Source organism: Pinus tabuliformis, chromosome 8 (assembly GCF_031772625.1).
Source record: "Pinus tabuliformis cultivar Carrire ecotype Pingquan chromosome 8, CPIR1, whole genome shotgun sequence".
Lineage (NCBI taxonomy): Eukaryota > Viridiplantae > Streptophyta > Pinopsida > Pinales > Pinaceae > Pinus > Pinus tabuliformis.
The window spans coordinates 568,205,991-568,227,761 of NC_142294.1; the positions used below are offsets into that span (position 1 = coordinate 568,205,991).

At 42.0% G+C, this 21,771-nt stretch overlaps 1 protein-coding gene across 5 annotated transcripts in view; it reads right to left on the reverse strand.

Annotated features, from left to right (window-relative positions):
* Nucleotides 1-3,612: 3,612 nt before the first annotated feature.
* The window catches only part of LOC149236731 (SPX domain-containing membrane protein OsI_17046-like), a 396,789-nt gene continuing 378,630 nt past the window's right edge, over nucleotides 3,613-21,771 (reverse strand). For all 5 annotated transcript variants that reach the window (XM_089372475.1, XM_089372472.1, XM_089372474.1 and 2 more), the window contains 2 exons: nucleotides 5,132-5,265; nucleotides 3,613-4,129 (listed from right to left, as the gene is read on the reverse strand). In XM_089372475.1, coding sequence (XP_089228601.1) covers nucleotides 3,891-4,129; nucleotides 5,132-5,265 — 373 coding nt within the window. In that variant the 3' untranslated portion in view covers nucleotides 3,613-3,890. The remainder of the gene's footprint in view (nucleotides 4,130-5,131; nucleotides 5,266-21,771) is intronic.

The following is a 21,771-nucleotide window of genomic DNA, read 5'->3' on the forward strand; positions in this document are numbered from 1 at the left end:
AACCGGTTGGTTTTGACCTTAACTAGTCAATTAAATCTCATATGTGTGGCGGGGTCCACGACTCCCAGTGGTAGTTTTCATATAGAGAAAATAGAATTTCATATCCCAATCAAGATTTAGTAGACTTTAACAAATTTTGAAATTCTAGGATTGATAGGATTGCAACATTTTCATTGAATTCTATCTTGTAAGAGAGTATGGGATTGACATTTAATTAGGGGCATGAAACCCTTTAACTACCTTGATGCTTGTAGTATTGATTGTTGAACTCCTCCGCCATTGCCTTAATAATTGGTTACATGTCTTAAGTTTTTTCTACCATATTATAAGGTTGAGGAGATGAACCCTTAAACCAAAATCATTCATTAGGCATGCTAATCTATTTCAATTTCTACCATATTATAATGTTGAGAAATATGAGTCTAAAGACTTTGAGCTAGATGATGTTTATGTAGCTATTGTTGATGATCACATTTTTACTAGTGGTAAATTAGTGACGAGTTTGATGAGTGATTACGTTGATCAATGATTTGTAGTAGGCCAACGACCTAATAGGTTGTAACATTGTTTTTGGACTCCATTTAGAGCCTCATTGAGCATGTATTTGATTGTTGATATGTATTGCATTCGTTTCCATTTCGATATAATCACCATTACATGGTATACTTTGCATATTTTGTTTCATTGATTCAGAATCAAGGTTTGAAATCTTTATAATGATTTTCTCATTAAAAAATAATTGTTTTATGTATTTAAGCATGGCGTTTTCGTAGCGCAACATATTAGATATCATTTTCGGGATTTACTAACTGCATAAAGTAAGTCATTAAACTATGACCATATCCATGAGTGTCAGTCTCAACTGACCAAATTTCTCATCGTTTTGAATAGTCCACATAGCACTCATTGCATTGAATGATGCTCACGGGGGTGAAGAAGTGAGCTTGATACTAGTGAAATAAATCTCACAACATCAATCATCATCTTTGGGGCTTGCACCAAGTAACCAAGACTTCCCAAGAGATAACCCATCCCAAGACTCTTCTAGCTCAAGCACGGAAACCAAGACTTTCTGGGAGGTAACCCATCCCAAGATTCCTTTAGCTCAAACACACTTAACTGTGGAGTTTTCCCCAGAATCAAGCCCACTTAGCTTGCTACCCCATTTGCAAAACCTTTGCAAGTATTGTACCATATGAACTATTCAATTAGAGATCTCTTCACTCTTTTCACTTAAGCATAAGCTTTCACACTGCGACATATTAGATATCATTTTGGAGATTAACTAAATTCAGTTCAATATGGTTTGATCCAGTTCCAGTTGGAAAGATAATTAGATAAATGGATTGGTTCAAAATCTAGTTCCAGTTTTTAAAGCTATGATTATTATCTTCACTTTCCCTTTAATGGTTGCCTAATTTGTATTTAACATGGTATTTTAGCCGTGCTCTTAGATGCGGTGCCAATGCTCGTTGATTTTAACATTTTTATCTGTATAAATTGCTGTGAATAAAGCATGCATTGGAGGGGAGAGCAATGAAATGGAGAAAAGAGTGATGGTAAATGCTCTTATGTGGGTGATGGATTGCCCCCGCCCACAAATATCATATTCATTGTTGAGAACCGAGATTTCTGTTAATGTTTCAAAAGCTCTGTGAGAGATTATCTAGAGTGTTCTCAGTCCAACCGTTAATTAGAAATGACTCCAGGCATGTTCAGTGCTAATGATTATCTGGATGGATGGATTCTCTAATGTTCCGCGGGCCATCAATCATCAATTGGCATTGGCTTAAGCTTGAAAACTCAAGTTTTGCGGAGGGTAAAGGAGGAATTGCGAAGCCAAACGGGTTGCAACCAAGATACATAACATGTCATAACTACAATGTGGGTTTTCTTCATGTAACTCCAATTGATGTTTTCATAGGGAGAGGTTGAAGGCGAGATGTAGAAAATTTTGTTACATACACAGTAGAATCTCTCATAAGAACACCATAGATTCACTTTCTCATAGTATAGTTCCTGTGCCTGGATGAAGGCACCGGGATAAAGGACGATGGGGAACTATGACACGTGGCATATCTGGTAGGGATTTTCATACACCTAGATGAAGGTATGGGGAAGTTGAAGGTTCGTGCGACAGGAAGGCAACTTACACGCATAACAGTCTTGGCCTCCCACCGCACCCAACCCAGGTGTTTCACTTACAAGTTACATATATTTGGGCGAAGGTCATTCGTGGTGAAATGGCAGCACTGCCATCCTGACTTAAATCTTCTGTGGAAGGAAGAAACTTTGCCAACTCTATGGGCGAATGAAATTTGTGTATGGTTTTTATTTACTTCCCGTTGGACACTGGTTCATTGTTTTGAACACCAATCTAGTTTTGAACACCAATCCAAGATAAAGATCTGAGCATCATTACCATTAACTTGGGTTGTAACCTTCAATTCCTTCTGACAATCGGAGTTGCCTGTTATCAGTGTGATGAGTTTGGTGATGAAGAGCTCGAGGATTCCTCGCATTCAAAGTTCAGACTATAGTTGCGTTGGTATTCTTTCAAGCGTTTCACGACGTTCAATAGAAGACAGAACAACCACTGCTTAAGTCTTTCATAGTGAGCTATTGTTGAGAGCCTGCAATGATATTTTATGGGATGCCTAGAAGAATGCATATGCTTATACTTAATAAGTGGGTGAATGCAGGGTGAATGCATAACTGCTGTTGAGAGGTGGAAGACACTACCCCGCCAAGGCAGAAAGAGATAAGGCAAAATTTCTGAGCGCCAGGAGGAGGGGAAACGAAAGTTGAAGGGAGACTCTACATTGCATTGTCGACAAGATTGTAGGAATAGAATGTTTTAAGATATTTGCAGCAGTTTATTTCATCTGATCGAGTCCCTGTTTTTATAAATTGTACAATGGAATGGATTCAGATGTTACCCAACCACAGATCTATTGATACGGAAGCTCCAGAAGATCACGAATCCACTAATACAGAAGCTCCCTGGCACTGCGACATGCTCAACCATGCTCGGCAAAGAGGAAATTAGTGTTTCTGCGTTTCCTTTCAAGGGTGCACCAACAAAACGATTCAATTATTCAAAGCAAACTCTAGGATTTCAGTAAAAGACACTGCAGGGCAACAATTTGTACAGTAATCTTCTCAAAATCGTCTTACGATGGGGTCCAATGAAACGAACATACGTACTCTAACAATGAAAGCATGGCTGATAGCGTCAATAAAAATGACAAGGATTAAGTTAATCTACGTGTCATTGATCTATACACAAAGCTTAGGCCATTGTTCTGTGCAATCCAGACATTATATATATAAGTTAGGCTGAGCCTAGGCAACGGCCAACTCAAATGATGGATGGAAGAATGATTTGCCCAACTACAGAATGCTGTCACGAGGATTGTGCCAATCTAGATGCCCATTGAAACAGTTCTTATCCCCACAGCTGACTCCCACCCTCAACCCTTCCCATGAGCTTTGAATCCAAGACCTGACCAGGACTAAACCCACACAAACCAACTGGTTTACATCTCATGGGTCAGACATGAGATGTATTATCAGACAATCAAAATTAAGTTGACCATACTGTATCCCTAATGCACAGATAATTTGCTAAATTTTGTATTGCTGCCAAATTTATGTACAATAAAGGTCAATATGAATGAATCATGCTACTATGGTTTCAAATATATAGAGCATTATCACATTGTGGCATGATCCCCACAAGGCTTGCTGGTTGAGTACTGTGTAGAAGTCAATATCCCACTGTAAATTTGACCAATCCACAACTATAAAAGAAAGCGTATGACTATGCTGATGATAAACAGATTGACCATCGATACATGTCGTTCGCTGATATTTGAGTTGATACCAACTTAGAACAGTGAATTGTAGGTATACCAAGTTGCGGAGACAGAAATAATTCCAATAAGCAATGACGGAAGGAGTGTTATATTGAGGAGATTCTTCATCCCAGAATAGCCAACAAATGTAATTGTTAGATCTGCCAACACTCGAGCCAATGTTCCAGCTTCTGTTGACAACAAGCCTCCATTGTAAGTCCCCCTAGCTAACCTCGAGGACATGACCTTTGATAACAAAGCCAGGTTCACACCTGACAAAGTCAAATTTGCAAAAGCATTAGTCTCAAATCAGAAAAAAGTCCTTTCAAAATGGTTTCAGGAAGAACAAATAACGTAAGTGTAGTTTAAGACTGGGAAAAGCTTTGATTGAACAAAAAACATAAAAAGTGAAGAGATAGTGATGCAAAAAGTAAGTTTTGTCAACTTCGGTCAATTTTTTAACCTATAGATTTTTTCTTTGAAAAACTGAATTTATATTTGCTACCAAAGGAAGTCCCTTGCCTCTCTTGCAAGGGAACGCCTACTTACCAGCTCCAAATATTCCTGTGATTCAAATGAACACTCATGCTACATTTTTTTCTCAAACCTTTGAGACATGCACTAGAACAACTCAAGGAAAGCACCGCTAGAGAGGAGTGACATTTTTGATGTTTTCTTTTCTGCTCAAAATGTTCAGTAATTGCTGCCTAATTTACAAGGCATAGAATAACTTAGCAATGAACAAATTTAAGCAACTTATATTGATTTTAAATTGTATTGCCTAGCTCTCTCGTATACTGATGGGAAATGATCACTGCAGTACTCATGACACTAAAACTTCCTTAACACACCCCATATAGATGGAGTTTGTTTTGCAGCAGTGTTACAATGTACTAGGAGGACTAACTTGGCAAGGCGTGGGAAATTGTAAGGCTCTACTAAAGAAATGTTAAAGAACCCAGTCAAAGTTCAACAATTCTGCTATACCATAAACAATTTTCTGAGTGTTGGCCTCTCAGGAGCCAGGATGACTCTTTATATTTGATCTTTGGTTTAAAACTCTCTGAGAACAAAACCCCAGGCTAGTAACTGTGCTAATCTATAAAAATAATTACAGTAAATTATAGCCTTCCTAGACATACAGAATCTAGGTTTTCCCAGTCTTAAACACAAGTTGCCAAGTTCTCATCTTTTCAGCCCAACCATTATTCTTGGCCCATCCTAGTAAAATCAGTTGGGAAAATAAATGCAAGTGCTTGGGATTAACACAGTACCTTCAAGAATTTCGGCTGACACAAAAGTGATGAATCCTCCAGTGATGTACTGTTCAACAGTATAATGTGTTGAAAACTTGAAAGATGATAGTATGCCCAAACAAGTAAGCACCTCAGAAGCAATAAGAAGTTGCCTGCAATGAACAGAAAATCTCAGTGCCAATGAAAGCAAGCACCTGACAAATGACATCAATAAAAATACTAGTATACTGAATGTTTTCATTGAGTGTCATCGACAAAAAAATAATGAAAATAGTCATCACATGCATTTTGACAACTATACCATGATCTATCTGGTCTAGTTGAAGACTAAAAACATATATACAAAACTTTTATATTTCGAGATCTGGAAATAACTAGCCTTGTGACCTGGGAAGGTGTTAAGTGCAGAAGTGAGACTCGGTTAAGACCAAAATAGAGCTTCCACATTTGTTTTGGAGGGATTCCTATAATCTAAATAAAATATCACTGGGGCTTGACTGGTTGGTCAAGAGGTTGTATAATTCTCCTCGTCAACGTTCAATCCCCCCAAAATGTGTGCTATGTTTAGCCCTCTGAAAGAGTGAGGCCCATCATGACCCATGGCCGCATAAATGGGCCAGATATGGAGATGGACATGTTGACTACACTTTGTCAACAGTCCAAGAAATGGAGTACAAAACAGTGGATCAAAATTTTTCAAATCAATGTCATCATCCAGCTTCCAATTTTATCATTGTAAACCCAATTTTTGTAAAAAATGATTGTAAATGATGCTAGTATGACCATAAAGCCATGTAATAACATGTACGCAAGCCTACGATTTTTTGTCAAAGGGTTTCATGCTACGGAGTTTTTTAAACTCCCCAAATTATTTGTGTTTGTTAACATGGATAATCTGAGTTTTTCTCCCAATTATAACCCCAAAGCTAGGGTGGAATTCGTTGACAAGGTCTTAGGTGAGTCCTAGTGTTTATCAAGTCTATGTAAATATGCGTTTAGGAATATTTTAGTGCATGGTTACTCATAGTTAGACACCATGGCTAAATTATTTTATTATAGATACTAGATCATATTGTGTCGCAGAATTGGATAGTGTCTTGAGGGTCTATGTCTAAATGTGTATTTCCCCTTCTAAGGGTTGAATTAATTTGTAATATCTTGATGTAAAAATATTATAGTGAATGGTTGGTTACTCATAGTTAGACACCATGTCTAAAATATTTGAGTGTGGAAAAAATAATTAATCCCCTCTAGTAATTTAATTAATTTTTCTGGCAAAATTAATTAAAAATCTTAAGCTAAAAAATAATTCATTTTGAGTCAAAAAATAATTTGAGAGAATAATTCTCTCCAAGTGGAAAATAATAAAAAATTCGTGGGTCAAAAAAGAATTAGTTTTTGGAGGCCCTCCACCAAGGGAAAAATGGATTTTTAAAGAAAAATTGACCCCTTGGAGCTTTGTGGTTACATCAAAGTGAATTTTTTGAGGATATATGTAATATCCCTTATTAGGGATATTCCTCAAACACAAGCAAACTCCAACCGGAGAAACAACAGTAGTGCAACACATTGTTGCACGAAGCGCCCCCCCCCCCGGTTCCAAACCCCGAAGCGCGTCCCGTACGGAAGTGCCTAGGAAGCTTCGCCGAAAGCAGCACTTCCGAATTCAGAAGCGCCGCTTCGGCTTTTTTAGCCGCTTCCTGGAATTTTTGAAGCGCTGTACGGAAGCGTCGCTTCCATGCCTCCGAAGCGCGCTTCGTACGGCGCTTCGGGCCTCAGAAGCACGACGCTTCGGAGGAGGAAGCGTACGCTTCCATACGATTCGGGCAAGAAGGCTGCGCGCAAGGGAAAAAGACATTTTTTTTAAGTTATGTTAACTTAGCATAAAGGGGGTGGGTTAAGGTGAGGTTAGAGTGAGGTTAAGGTGAGGAATGAAAAGAATAAAGCCCCCATTCATTCCTCATTTTTTCACTTTGAGTTTATGAGAGTTGGAGAAGAGAAGAGAGGAGAGGAGAAGAGAAGAGAGGAAAGGAGAGGAGAAGAGAGGAGAGCTTGGAGGAGTGAAGAAGGAGGAGCTAGGAGAAGGAGGAGGAGCTTGGAGCAAGAGCTTGGAGGACTTCATCTACAAGAGCTAAAGAGGTAAGTTCAAACCCCAAACTCCCTTATTTTTTTGACAATTTTTTTGTATTTTTCTCCTCCCTCTCCTACTCTTTCCCATTGTTTCTACTTGCTCTTTTATTTATAGGTTGTCCACCACCTATATCCATATTCCAAGATGGTGTTCTTTTGGCTTCTATGTATAATTCCACTCTTGGTTTTAATGATGGAAAAAGTGAATAGGAATAGAAGGAAAGAAACAGAAGAGAACAGTGGTGATGGTCCCAATATGAGTGACCCAATGTATGATGAGGAGGAAGGGTTTGAAGAGGAAGGGAATGAACCTAAAGGGGACACTGAAACACAAGATGGGAAAGCTACATCAACACCCTTGTGGAACTATGTGACCAAACTTGATGGGGGAAAGGGTGGTGGATCTTACAAATTTGTGTGCCCTCATGGTTGTCATGCAGGAAAACCATATTGTGGTTCATATACCCGTCTGAGGAGGCATCTTTGTGGGGTGCTGGACAGTGATGAAAAAAAGGGTCCTGTGGGGGTACAAATTTGCCCAAACATTTCAACTGAAGAAAGAAGAAAATACATCCAAATAGACATGGCTGCACAACAAAAAAACAAGAAACAAAAAACTCATTCTGAATCAAGTGCAACCTCTAAATTTGGTAGTTGCTCATTTCCTCATGGTACTTTTGCAAGCTCTGGAGGTAGAAGAACAATAGGGGATTTCCTTAATGTTGCTGGGAGGGATGATGTGGATGGAAAGATAGTTCGTTTTCTTTGTGCTTGCGGTGTACCATTCAATGTGCTTCGCTCTCCCTATTGGCATGAAATGGTAAAGGCCATCAATGAAGCCCCAAAAGGATACAAGGCCCCCAACTACGAGAAAGCTAGAACAATGTTATTAGAAAGAGAAAAAGCTAAGGTTCAAAGAGCTTTGACACGTTTTACAAATGAGTGGGTAGATTCTGGGGTATCCATTGTATCAGATGGGTGGACAAATATTAGAAACCAACATTTGATAAATGTTCTTGGTGTTTCTTCTAGTGCTGCAGTATTTATTACATGTCATGACTCCTCCTCCATCACTGCATCGGCACAAAACATTGCAGATCTCCTATTGAAATCAATCAAAGATGTTGGTCCAAATAATGTGGTTCAAGTGATCACAGATAATGCAACAAATTGTAAGGCAGCAGGAAAAATTATTGAGCGTACTCATCCACACATCTTTTGGTCTAGGTGCCTGGTTCACACATTGAACCTTTTGATGCATGATATTGTGAAACACAAATAATGTGGGTGGATTGCTGAGGTTTACAGGAAAGGGAAGCAGCTCATTAAATTCATCACAGGGCATACAAGGGTAAACTTATGGCACTTACTCCAAGTTGCAGTTGCTTAAAATTGCAAAGACAAGATTTGCTAGTTATTACCTCACATTTAGGCGGCTAGTGAAGATGAGACAAGCTTTAACTAATCTGGTGTGTGCTGATTCATGGGATGAAATTAACACTGACATAGATGGTGCTAATGCAGTCAAGGACACTGTTCTTGATAGTTACTTTTGGGGACAGGTTAAATATGTTTTGCAATTCACCAAACCAATTTATTACATGATCAAGTTTGCAGATTCAGATCGACCAGTAATTGGGGAGGTGTATGAGCAAATGGATAGCATGTTGGGGCAGATTAAAGATATTGTTGAGCCCAGAGATACCACCTTGTACAATTATATTCGTGTAGAGGTGGAAAACCGATGGGAAATGCTAAATGTTCCATTGCATGCATTAGCATATGTTTTGACACCTAAATACTATCATCCATCATGGATTTCAACACCAGCACCTGGGGGGGAAGCAGGAGAAAACCACACCAAGACCAAGAGGTTCACAAAAAATATATGGCTGCATTGAGTAAATTAATCCCTGATGAGGAGGAGGCTGCATTGATACGAAGACAGGTGAGCAACTATACGCTCAACACTGGTCCATTTGGGAGCATGCATGCAATTAAAGATCGAGAGACTTTTTTTGCTCTTGAGTGGTGGAACATGCATGGAGGGGGTACTCCACTTCTATAGAGTTTGGCATTGCGGGTGCTATCACAGGTGGTAAACACTTCTTCTGCAGAGAGGTGTTGGAGCTCTTATTCTTTCATCCACAGTGTTAAAAGGAACAAGTTGAGTTTAGATCGGGCAGAGAGCTTGGTTTATGTTCATTACAACTTGCGATTGTTGTCCCATCACTGTGAAGATGCAAAGTCTACTAAGACTTGTTGATTTGGGACAAGAATCCAGAGGATCCCAATTTGGAGGATGGAGTGTTGCGATTAGAGCAATTAGAGGATGCTCTTATCCAGGTATGTACATTGTGGTATGAATTTTCCAATTTTCCCTTATAAAGCATTTCTCTAATTCATGTTTTTAATTTTTTTGTTAACTAGTGTTTTTTTTTTTGCATGAATTTTTTGAGCAATTCCAGGATGATGATGATCGTGTTGATATGCCACCCCCACCCCCATCTGGTCCCTTGGTTCCTACTCCTAGGTTCCATGGTTCAACACCAACAACAGGGGGTTCTTCATTAGTTTCAGTGCCACGACTTCCACAGGCACCATCTTCTTCATTGCCACCACGTGGAGGCCCGCCGCCACGTTCTATTCGTGGTGGAAGGAGGAGAGATTAGTAGATATATTCACAATCTATTACTTTTTGTCATAGATTACTCATTAGACTTGTAGACATGTGAATTTGAATTTTGAACCTTTTTGGCTTGGAGGTGACCAAATGACATATTTTGTAAACATTATTATTTGAATTTTGGACATGACAAATGTTGACAGTTGCTCACTTGATAGATAAATCATAATATGCTCTATGTTTTATGTTTTATAATATGCTTAAAAATTTGATGTATGTTTGTAATAGCTAGAATATAGATGATTGTTGTACATACGAGTAACTACAATGGAATCATAGATGCCATATCTATTTTGATTTATGCAAAAATATGCATGTTTTCATGTCTTCTACAATTAATTTGGTATTTGGGATGTTTGTTTTGAGTATAAATGCAAATATATATATATATATAGCAGACGCTTCCGCGGACGCTTCGCTTCCTAGATTTTTGGAAAATGACGCATCGACGTCCCCGCTTCCAAAAAACGCTTCCGCTTTGCTCCCGCTTCGTGCAACATACAATAATGTATACATGGAATATAAGCAGATACTCAAAAAATGCAGAGAGAAATGCTAAGCCATTTTATTATATTGAGCAATGGAAAGAGTACAAGAGGTGATCAGAAAGATAACACCTCGACTTGCACAAGGCAAGTGAAGAAATACACTCAGAATGGTAAGGAAATGGCCTCTCTCTGAATTGCGTTCAAGCTGTCGAAGAATTGCTGTGCTGCTGCTACTACTGGAATCAAGTGAGGATTTGGGGTTGTTCCCCTCAGAAAATGCTGAAACTCTAGAATCAACCTCTGCTCGATAAACCTAGAAAAGCCTAGAAAGCTTTTCTAAAATAGCTGACCCTCGAAAATCACCCCCTTGGGGATCTACACTATCCCTTAAGGCTCTGCGATGCTCCTGAAGAGAATCCTCCAAACTCGATACTCTGCCAAAATCCTCCAATATGCAAGGGCTGATCCCCTGCTCAATCTCCAAGCTCAAATCCTCCACAAAAACCCAATCCAGAGCTCCTACCAAAAGAGACTGCGTCCTCCCCTCTCAAGACTGCGCAGTCATCAAAATGCTCAGTTCCTCCTCAACTCCAAAGATCGCTCCTCCTGCAAAATACTGATGAAACTACCTTGCCCGAGCAGGCACTCGAAGTCCCCCGGGGCTAAGGGTGAGATCTTCGAACGGAGACACTCGATGCACTAAACAGTGTTGTAGACCAGCTAAGCAGCGAGCGTGCTCTAAGTCGAAATGACTAGCTCAAATGCAACATAATCGAATGATCAAAATGAGGAGGCTCCTCTCTCCTTTATAGAGTTGGCCTCTCTCAAAACCCTAAGGCCCACCTCCTCCAACGTAGCCTCTCTCTTGCCACGTGTTCCTTCTCCATCTACGCAGTCCCTCCAAGTGTCTACGTGGGCCCCTTCTCTACGTGGTCCTTGGGCCCCCTTGGCTCCCCTTTTAAGTTACAACGTTGTGCTACTAGGGAGTGACTTTATTCATAAAGTGAGTTATGTCCCCCTTTCCTCACCTTTTTATTTATAAATAACTATAGAAGGCAAAATTGAGCAAAATCGAATATTCCAATTAGCCATGGCTAATTAGGAATATTATAGTCTCCCCCGACAAAATGTTGCTTGTCCTCAAGCAACTGAAGTGATGGATGCTGCAAAATTTTCTCACTCTCCCAAGTGGCATCCTCATCCGGTAAATTCTTCCACCTCACCAAGAATTCCCGGACCGTCCTGCTCCGTAGCTGCTTCTCCCTGGTATCAATAATAGCCTCAATAATAGCCTCTGGCTGCAACACCAAATGCCCCTCATCATTCGTGGGTGGTAGCTCATCTGTCACTGTCACCTGCTACCCCAATGCCTTCTTCAGGCATGATACATGAAAAACGTTATGAATCTTGCTGCCTTGGGGCAGCTCCAATTCATACGCAACATGTCCAATCCTGCGTATCACATGTATGGCCCATAAAAGTGGGGCTTGAGCTTATCAACTCCCTTCTGCTTTAGTGACGACTGTCGGTATGGCTGTAATCGTAGGTAGACCAAGTCCCCTACCTCAAACTGTCTCTCCACCAGACCCCAGTTAGCATACTGCTTCTGCTGGTTCTGCGCTGTAGCCATATTATCCTTGAGATCTCGGAGGATATCTTGACTCTCTTGGATCCAAATCTTGGCTCTCGGAGCCTTGCTAGCACCAAACATCACGTCAGCAAAAGATAAGGGATGATATCCATACAAAGCATAGAATGGTGACATACCAATGGACATGTGATGTGTAGTGTTGTAGCAGTACTCCCCCAGATGCAGCCACTTCAGCCATGCTCGCTGCTGCACACTGACATAGTTATGCAAGTAGCCCTCCAGCCACTTGTTAACTATCTCGATCTGACTGTCCGTCTGTGGGTGATAGCTGGTACTTGGTGTTAACTCTGTCCCCACCAACCGGAAAAGCTCCTGCCAAAACCCGCCCATGAAACGGGAGTCCCTGTCACTGATGATGGTCTTAGGAAGACCAGTAGCCTGAAGACTTTTCTGAAGAACAACTCGGCCACTTGTGCTGCTGTGTAGTGTGCGGATATGGCAAAAAAATGTGCGTACTTTGTCAGTCGATCAACGACGACAAAGATACAATTCTTGCCCTGCACCATGGGCAACCCTATGATGAAGTCCATCAAAATACTCTCCTAATTCCCCTCTGGAATGGGAAGAGGCTGCAATAATCCTGCGGGATGGCTCATCTCCCCCTTGTTCCTTTGGCAAATATCGCACTCCCAAATATGCTGGAGTACGTCCTCCTTGAGGCCCTTCCATGAGAACCTCTCTCTAATGGCCCTGTAGGTTTTGGTAAACCCCTGATGGCCGACCAATGGTGAATCATGTGATGCTTGAAGTATCTTCTTCTTGAGCTGAGATCCCTCAGTCAAGAAGATCCGGCCCCTATAGTAGATAATCTCATCGATTACCTTGTACCTGTCATCCGCCACCTGCGCATCTAGAACCTCACATGCAAATCTGTCCTTGGAGTACTCTACTAAGAGTCGAGCCCTCTAGTCTGTGTCCAAGCCCATAAGAGACAACGTGGCTGGTCTACGTGAAAGGGCATCTGCTACCACGTTGTTCTTACCATTGACATACTCAATGTCAAAGTCATATGCTTGGATCTTACTGATCCATTTATGCTACCTCTCTTGTAGCTGTTTCTGCTCCAAAAAGAACCTGAGGCTGTTGTGATCAGTCCTCACCCTAAACCTGTTACCCACTAAATACTGTCGGAATTTGGCCAATGCATACATAATGGCCAGCATCTCCTTGTCGTATATAGAATACAACCTCTCATGCGGAAGGAGCTTCTGGCTCTCAAAGGCTATAGGGTGACCTCCCTGCATCAACACTGCGCCAATCCCCTCTCCCGACGCATCACACTCCAAAACAAATGGCTGCGAAAAATCCGGCAATGCAAGCACTGGGCAACTGCTCATAACCTCCTTGAGCCTGTCAAAGGCTCACTGCGCTGTATCCGACCAACTGAATGCCCCCTTCCTCGTCAGATTTGTCAGGGGTGCAGCAAGCTGTGAGAAACTCTTGACAAACTTCCGATAGTAAGTACAAATGCCAATGAATCCCTGAAGTTCTGTCACGTTCCTCAGCTCCGGCCAATCACTGATGGCCCTGATCTTCTCCTCGTGGACTCTCACTCCGTCCACCCCTATGATGTGTCCTAATTACAACATCTACGTCAACCCAAACTCACACTTGGAGAGCTTGGCATAGAACTGCTGCTCCTCCAGAATGCGCAACAATGTCTCAATGTGTTGGAGATGCTCCTCCCAAGTCCTGCTGTAAATGAGAATATCAAAAAATTAAAAAATTAATTCATTTTGAGTCAAAAAATAATTTGAGAGAATAATTCTCTCCAAGTGGAAAATAATAAAAAATTCGTGGGTCAAAAAAGAATTAATTTTTGGAAGCCCTCCACGAAGGGAAAAATGGATTTTTAAAGAAAAATTGACCCCTTGGAGCTTTGTGGTTACATCAAAGTGAATTTTTTGAGGATATTTGTAATATCCCTTATTAGGGATATTCCTCAAACACAAGCAAACTCCAACCGGAGAAATAACAGTAGTGCAACACATTGTTGCACGAAGCGGCCCCCCCCCCCGGTTCCAAGCCCCGAAGCGCGTCTCGTATGGAAGTGCCTAGGAAGCTTCGCCGGAAGCGACACTTCCGAATTCGGAAGCGCCGCTTTGGCTTTTTTAGCCGCTTCCTGGAATTTTTGAAGCGTTGTACGAAAGCGCCGCTTCCATGCCTCCGAAGCGCGCTTCGTACAGTGCTTCGGGCCTCAGAAGCGCGGCGCTTCGGAGGAGGAAGCGTACGCTTCCATACGCTTCGGGCAAGAAGGCTGTGCGCAAGGGAAAAAGACATTTTTTTTTAAGTTATGTTAACTTAGCATAAAGGGGGTGGGTTAGGGTGAGGTTAGAGTGAGGTTAAGGTGAGGAATGAAAAGAATAAAGCCCCCATTTATTCCTCATTTTCTCACTTTGAGTTTATGAGAGTTGGAGAAGAGAAGAGAGGAGAGGAGAAGAGAAGAGAGGAAAGGAGAGGAGAAAAGAGGAGAGCTTGGAGGAGTGAAGAAGGAGGAGCTAGGAGAAGGAGGAGGAGCTTGGAGCAAGAGCTTGGAGGACTTCATCTACAAGAGCTAAAGAGGTAAGTTCAAACCCCAAACTCCCTTATTTTTTTGACAATTTTTTTGTATTTTTCTCCTCCCTCTCCTACTCTTTCCCATTGTTTCTACTTGCTCCTTTATTTACAGGTTGTCCACCACCTATATCCATATTCCAAGATGGTGTTCTTTTGGCTTCTATGTATCATTCCACTCTTGGTTTTAATGATGGCAAAGGTGAATAGGAATAGAAGGGAAGAAACAGAAGAGGACAGTGGTGATGGTCCCAATATGAGTGACCCAATGTATGATGAGGAGGAAGGGTTTGAAGAGGAAGGGGATGAACCTAAAGGGGACACTGAAACACAAGATGGGAAAGCTACATCAACACTCTTGTGGAACTATGTGACCAAACTTGATGGGGGAAAGGGTGGTGGATCTTACAAATTTGTGTGCCCTCATGGTTGTCATGCAGGAAAATCATATTGTGGTTCATATACCCGTCTGAGGAGGCATCTTTGTGGGGTGCTGGACAGTGGTGAAAAAAAGGGTCCTGTGGGGGTACAATTTGCCCAAACATTTCAACTGAAGAAAGAAGAAAATACATCAAAATAGAGATGGCTGCACAACAAAAACACAAGAAACAAAAAACTCATTCTGAATCAAGTGCAACCTCTAAATTTGGTAGTTGCTGATCTCCTCATGGTACTTCTGCAAGCTCTGGAGGTAGAAGAACAATAGGGGATTTCCTTAATGTTGCTGGGAGGGATGATGTGGATGGAAAGATAGTCTGTTTTCTTTGTGCTTGCGGTGTACCATTCAATGTGCTTCGCTCTCCCTATTGGCATGAAATGGGAAAGGTCATCAATGAAGCCCCAAAAGGATACAAGGCCCCCAACTATGAGAAAGCTAGAACAGTGTTATTTGAAAGAGAAAAAGCTAAGGTTCAAAGAGCTTTGACACGTTTTACAAATGAGTGGGTAGATTCTGGGGTATCCATTGTATCAGATGGGTGGACAAATATTAGAAACCAACATTTGATAAATGTTCTTGGTGTTTCTTCTAGTGCTGCAGTATTTATTTCATGTCATGACTCCTCCTCCATCACCGCATTGGCACAAAACATTGCAGATCTCCTATTGAAATCAATCAAAGATGTTGGTCCGAATAATGTGGTTCAAGTGATCACAGATAATGCAACAAATTGTAAGGCAGCAGGAAAAATTATTGAGCGTACTCATCCACACATCTTTTGGTCTAGGTGCCTAGTTCACACATTGAACCTTTTGATGCATGATATTGTGAAACACAAAGAATGTGGGTGGATTGCTGAGGTTTACAGGAAAGGGAAGCAGCTCATTAAATTCATCACAGGGCATACAAGGGTAAACTTCTATGGCACTTACTCCAAGTTGCAGTTGCTTAAAATTGCAAAGACAAGATTTGCTAGTTATTACCTCACCTTTAGGCGGCTAGTGAAGGTGAGACAAGCTTTAACTAATCTGGTGTGTGCTAATTCATGGAATGAAATTAACACTGACATAGATGGTGCTAATGCAGTCAAGGACACTGTTCTTGAAAGTTACTTTTGGGGACATGTTAAATATGTTTTGCAATTCACCAAACCAATTTATTACATGATCAAGTTTGCAGATTCAGATCGACCAGTAATTGGGGAGGTGTATGAGCAAAGGGATAGCATGTTGGGGCAGATTAAAGATATTGTTGAGCCTAGAGATACCACCTTGTACAATTATATTCGTGTAGAGGTGGAAAACCGATGGGAAATGCTAAATGTTCCATTGCATGCATTAGCATATGTTTTGACACCTAAATACTATCATCCATCATGGCCTTCAACACCAGCACCTGGGGGGGGAAGCAGGAGAAAACCACACCAAGACCAAGAGGTTCACAAAAAATATATGGTTGCATTGAGTAAATTAAGCCCTGATGAGGAGGAGGCCGCATTGATACGGAGACAGGTGAGCAACTATACGCTCAACACTGGTCCATTTTGGAGCATGCATGCAATTAAAGATCGAGAGACTTTTTTTGCTCTTGAGTGGTGGAACATGGATGGAGGGGGTACTCCACTTCTATAGAGTTTGGCATTGCGGGTGCTATCACAGGTGGTAAACACTTCTTCTGTAGAGAGGTGTTGGAGCTCTTATTCTTTCATTCACAGTGTTAAAAGGAACAGGTTGAGTTTAGATCGGGCAGAGAGATTGGTTTATGTTCATTACAACTTGCGATTGTTGTCCCATTACTATGAAGATGCAAAGTCTAATAAAGACTTGTTGATTTGGGACAAGAATCCAGAGGAGCCCAATTTGGAGGATGGAGTGTTGCGATTAGAGCAATTAGAGGATGCTCTTATCCAGGTATGTCCATTGTGGTATGAATTTTCCAATTTTCCCTTATAAAGCATTTCTCTAATTCATGTTTTTAATTTTTTTGTTAACTAGTGTTTTTTTTTTTGCATGAATTTTTTGAGCGATTCCAGGATGATGATGATCGTGTTGATATGCCACCCCCACCCCCATCTGGTCCCTTGGTTCCTACTCCTAGGTTCCATGGTTCAACACCAACAGCAGGGGGTTCTTCTTCATCAGTTTCAGTGCCACGACTTCCACAGGCACCATCTTCTTCATTGCCACCACGTGGAGGCCTACCGCCACGTTCTATTCATGGTGGAAGGAGGAGAGATTAGTAGATATATTCACAATCTATTACTTTTTGTCATAGATTACTCATTAGACTTGCAGACTTGTGAATTTGAATTTTGAACCTTTTTGGCTTGGCGGTGACCAAGTGAGATATTTTGTAAACATTATTATTTGAATTTTGGACATGACAAATGTTGACAGTTGCTCACTTGCTAGATAAATCATAATATGCTCTATGTTTTATGTTTTATAATATGCTTAATTGTTTTATGTTTTATAATATGCTTAAAAATTTGATGTATGTTTGTAATAGCTAGAAAATAGATGATTGTTCTACATACGAGTAACTACAATGGAATCATGGATGCCATATCTATATTGATTTATGCAAAAATATGCATTTTTTCATGTCTTCTACAATTAATTTGGTATTTGGGATGTTTGTTTCGAGTATAAATGCAAAAAAATAAAATATATATATATATATATATATATATATATATATATATATATATATATATATAGCAGACGCATATATATATATAGCAGACGCTTCCGCGGACGCTTCGCTTCCTAGATTTTTGGAAAATGACGCATCGGCATCCCCGCTTCCAAAAAACGCTTCCGCTTCGCTCCCGCTTCATGCAACATTGGTGCAACATACAATAATGTATACATGGAATATAAGTAGATACTCGAAAAATGCAGAGAGAAATGCTAAGCCATTTTATTATACTGATCAATGGAAAGAGTACAAGAGGTGATCAGAAAGATAGCACCTCAACTTGCACAAGGCAAGTGAAGAAATACACTCAGAATGGTAAGGAAATGGCCTCTCTCTGAATTGCGTCCAAGCTGTCGGAGAATTGTTGTGCTACTGCTACTGCTGGAATCAAGTGAGGATTTGGGGTTGTTCCCCTCAGAAAATGTTGAAACTCTATAATCAACCTCTGCTCGATAAACCTAGAAAAGCCCAGAAAGCTTTTCTAAAATAGCTGACCCTCGAAAATCACCCCCTTGGGGATCTACGCTATCCCTCAAGGCTCTGCGCTGCTCCTGAAGAGAATCCTCCAAAACTCTGCCCGATACTCTGCCAAAATCCTCCAATATGCAAGGGCTGATCCCCTGCTCAATCTCCAAGCTCAAATCCTCCACAAAAACCCAGTCCAGAGCTCCTACCAAAAGAGATTGCGTCCTCTACTCTCAAGACTACGCAGTCATCAAAATGCTCAGTTCCTCCTCAACTCCAAAGATCGCTCCTCCTGCAAAATACTGATGAAACTACCTTGCCCAAGCAGGCAATCGAAGTCCCCCGGGGCTAAGGGTGAGATCTTTGAATGGAGACACTCGATGCACTAAACAGTGTTGTAGACCAGCTAAGCAGCCAGCGTGCTCTAAGTCGATATGACTAGCTCAAATGCAACATAATCGAATGATCAAAATGAGGAGGCTCCTCTCTCCTTTATAGAGTTGGCCTCTCTCAAAACCCTAAGGCCCACCTCCTCCAACGTAGCCTCTCTCTTGCCACGTGTTCCTTCTCCATCTGCGCAGTCCCTCCAAGTGTCTACGTGGGTCCCTTCTCTACGTGGTCCTTGGGCCCGCTTGGCTCCCCTTTTAAGTTACAACGTTGTGCTACTAGGGAGTGACTTTATTCATAAAGTGAGTTATGTCCCCCTTTCCTCACCTTTTTATTTATAAATAACTATAGAAGGCAAAATTGAGCAAAATCGAATATTCCAATTAGCCATGGCTAATTAGGAATATTATAGTCTCCCCCGGCAAAATGTTGCTTGTCCTCAAGCAATTGAAGTGATGGATGTTGCAAAATTTTTTCACTCTCCCAAGTGGCATCCTCATCTAGTAAATTATTCCACCTCGCCAAGAATTCCCGGACCATCCTGCTCCGTAGCTGCCTCTCCCTGGTATCAATAATAGCCTCAATAATAGCCTTTGGCTGCAACACCAAATGCCCCTCATCATCCGTGGGTGGTAGCTCATCTGTCATTGTCACCTGCTGCCCCAATGCCTTCTTCAAGCATGATACATGAAAAACGTTATGAATCTTGCTGCCTTGGGGCAGCTCCAATTCATACGCAACATGTCCAATCCTGTGTATCACTCTGTATGGCCCATAAAAGTGGGGCTTGAGCTTATCAACTCCTTTCTGCTTTAGTGATGACTGTCGGTATGGCTGTAATCGTAGGTAGACCAAGTCCCCTACCTCAAACTGTCTCTCCACCCGACCCCTGTCAGCATACAGCTTCTGCTGGTTCTGCGCTGTAGCCATATTATCCTTGAGAGCTTGGAGGACATCCTGACTCTCTTGGATCCAAATCTTGGCTGTCGGAGCCTTGCTAGCACCAAACATCACGTCAGCAAAAGATAAAGGATGATATCCATACAAAGCATATAATGGTGACATACCAATGGACATGTGATGTGTAGTGTTGTAGCAATACTCCCCTAGATGCAACCACTTCAACCATGCTCGCTGCTGCACACTGACATAGTTATGCAAGTAGCCCTCCAACCACTTGTTAACTATCTCGGTCTGACTGTCCGTCTGTGGGTGATAGCTGGTACTCGGTGTCAACTCCGTCCCCACCAACCGAAAAAGCTCCTGCCAAAACCCGCCCATGAAACGGCAGTCCCAGTCACTGATGATGGTCTTAGGAAGACCATGTAGCCTGAAGACCTTTCTGAAGAACAGCTCGGCCACCTGCGCTGCTGTGTAGTGTGCAGATATGGCAAAAAACTGTGCGTACTTTGTCAATCGATCGACGACGACAAAGATACAATCCTTGCCCTGCATCATGGGCAACCCTGTGATGAAGTCCATCAAAATACTCTCCCAATTCCCCTCTGGAATGGGAAGAGGCTGCAATAATCCTGCGGGATGGCTCATCTCCCCCTTGTTCCTTTGGCAAATATCGCACTCCCAGATATGCTGGAGTACGTCCTCCTTGAGGCCCTTCCATGAGAACCTCTCTCTAATGGCCCTATAGGTTTTGGTAAACCCCTGATGGCCGGCAAATGGTGAATCATGTGATGCCTGAAGAAGTTTCTTCTCTAGTTGAGATCCCTTAGTCAAGAAGATCCGGCCCCTATAGTAGATAATCTCATCGATTACCTTGTACCTGTCATCCGCCACCTGCGCATCTAAAACGTCACATGCAAATCTGTCCTTGGAGTACTCTACTAAGAGTCGAGCCCTCTAGTCTGTGTCCAAGCCCATAAGAGACAACATGGCTGGTCTACGTGAAAGGGCATCTACTACCACGTTGTTCTTACCCTTGACATACTCAATGTCAAAGTCATATGCTTGGATCTTACTGATCCATTTCTGCTGCCTCTCCTGTAGCTATTTTTGCTCCAAAAAGAACCTGAAGCTGTTGTGATTAGTCCTCACCTTGAACCTGTTACCCACTAAATACTGCCGGAATTTGGCCAATGCATGCATAATGGCCAGCATCTCCTTATCGTATATAGAATACAACCTCTCATGCGAAAGGAGCTTCCGGCTCTCAAAGGCTATAGGGTGACCTCTCTGCATCAACACTGCGTCGATCCCCTCTCCAGACGCATCACACTCCAAAACAAATGGCTGCGAAAAATCCGGCAATGCAAGCACTTGGTAGCTGCTCATAACCTCCTTGAGCCTGTCAAAGGCTCGCTGCGCCGTATCCGACCAACTGAATGCCCCCTTCCTCATCAGATCTGTCAGGGGTGCAGCAAGCTATGAGAAACTCTTGACGAACTTCCGGTAGTAAGTACAAATGCCAATGAATCCCTGAAGTTCTGTCACGTTCCTCAGCTCCGGCCAATCTCTGATGGCCCTGATCTTCTCCTCATGGACTCTCACTCCGTCCACCCCTATGATGTGTCCCAAGTACAACATCTCCATCAACCCAAACTCACACTTGGAGAGCTTGGCATAGAACTGTTGCTCCTCCAGAATGTGCAACACTGTCTCAATGTGTTGGAGATGCTCCTCCCAAGTCCTGCTGTAAATGAGAATATCATCAAAGAACACCATCACAAACTTCCTTAAGTGACTGCGGAAGATGTGATTCATGCAGGATTGGAATGTAGCTGGGGCGTTGGTTAGCCCGAAGGGCATCACCAAAAACTCAAAGTGCCCATAGTGACACCTGAAGGCGGTCTTGGGAATGTCCTGCTCCCTCACGCGAATCTGATGGTACCCAGATCTCAAATCAATCTTTGAGAAGAACTGTGCTCCTCTCAACTCATCCATCAACTCATCGATCCTGGGTATGGGGTACCTGTTCTTTAGGGTCTTCTTGTTCAGGGCCCTGTAGTCAATGCACATCCTCAATGTGCCGTCCTTCTTCTTGACCAACACCACGGAAGAAGCAAAAGGACTCGTGCTCAGCCAAATGTGTCCAAGAGCTAGCAACTCCTGAATGGCTCGCTCAATCTCATCCCAATAGGCCTTGGGATGCCTATAGGGGGTAGTAATCGCTGCCTGTATGCCCTGCTCAAGCTTAATGGTGTG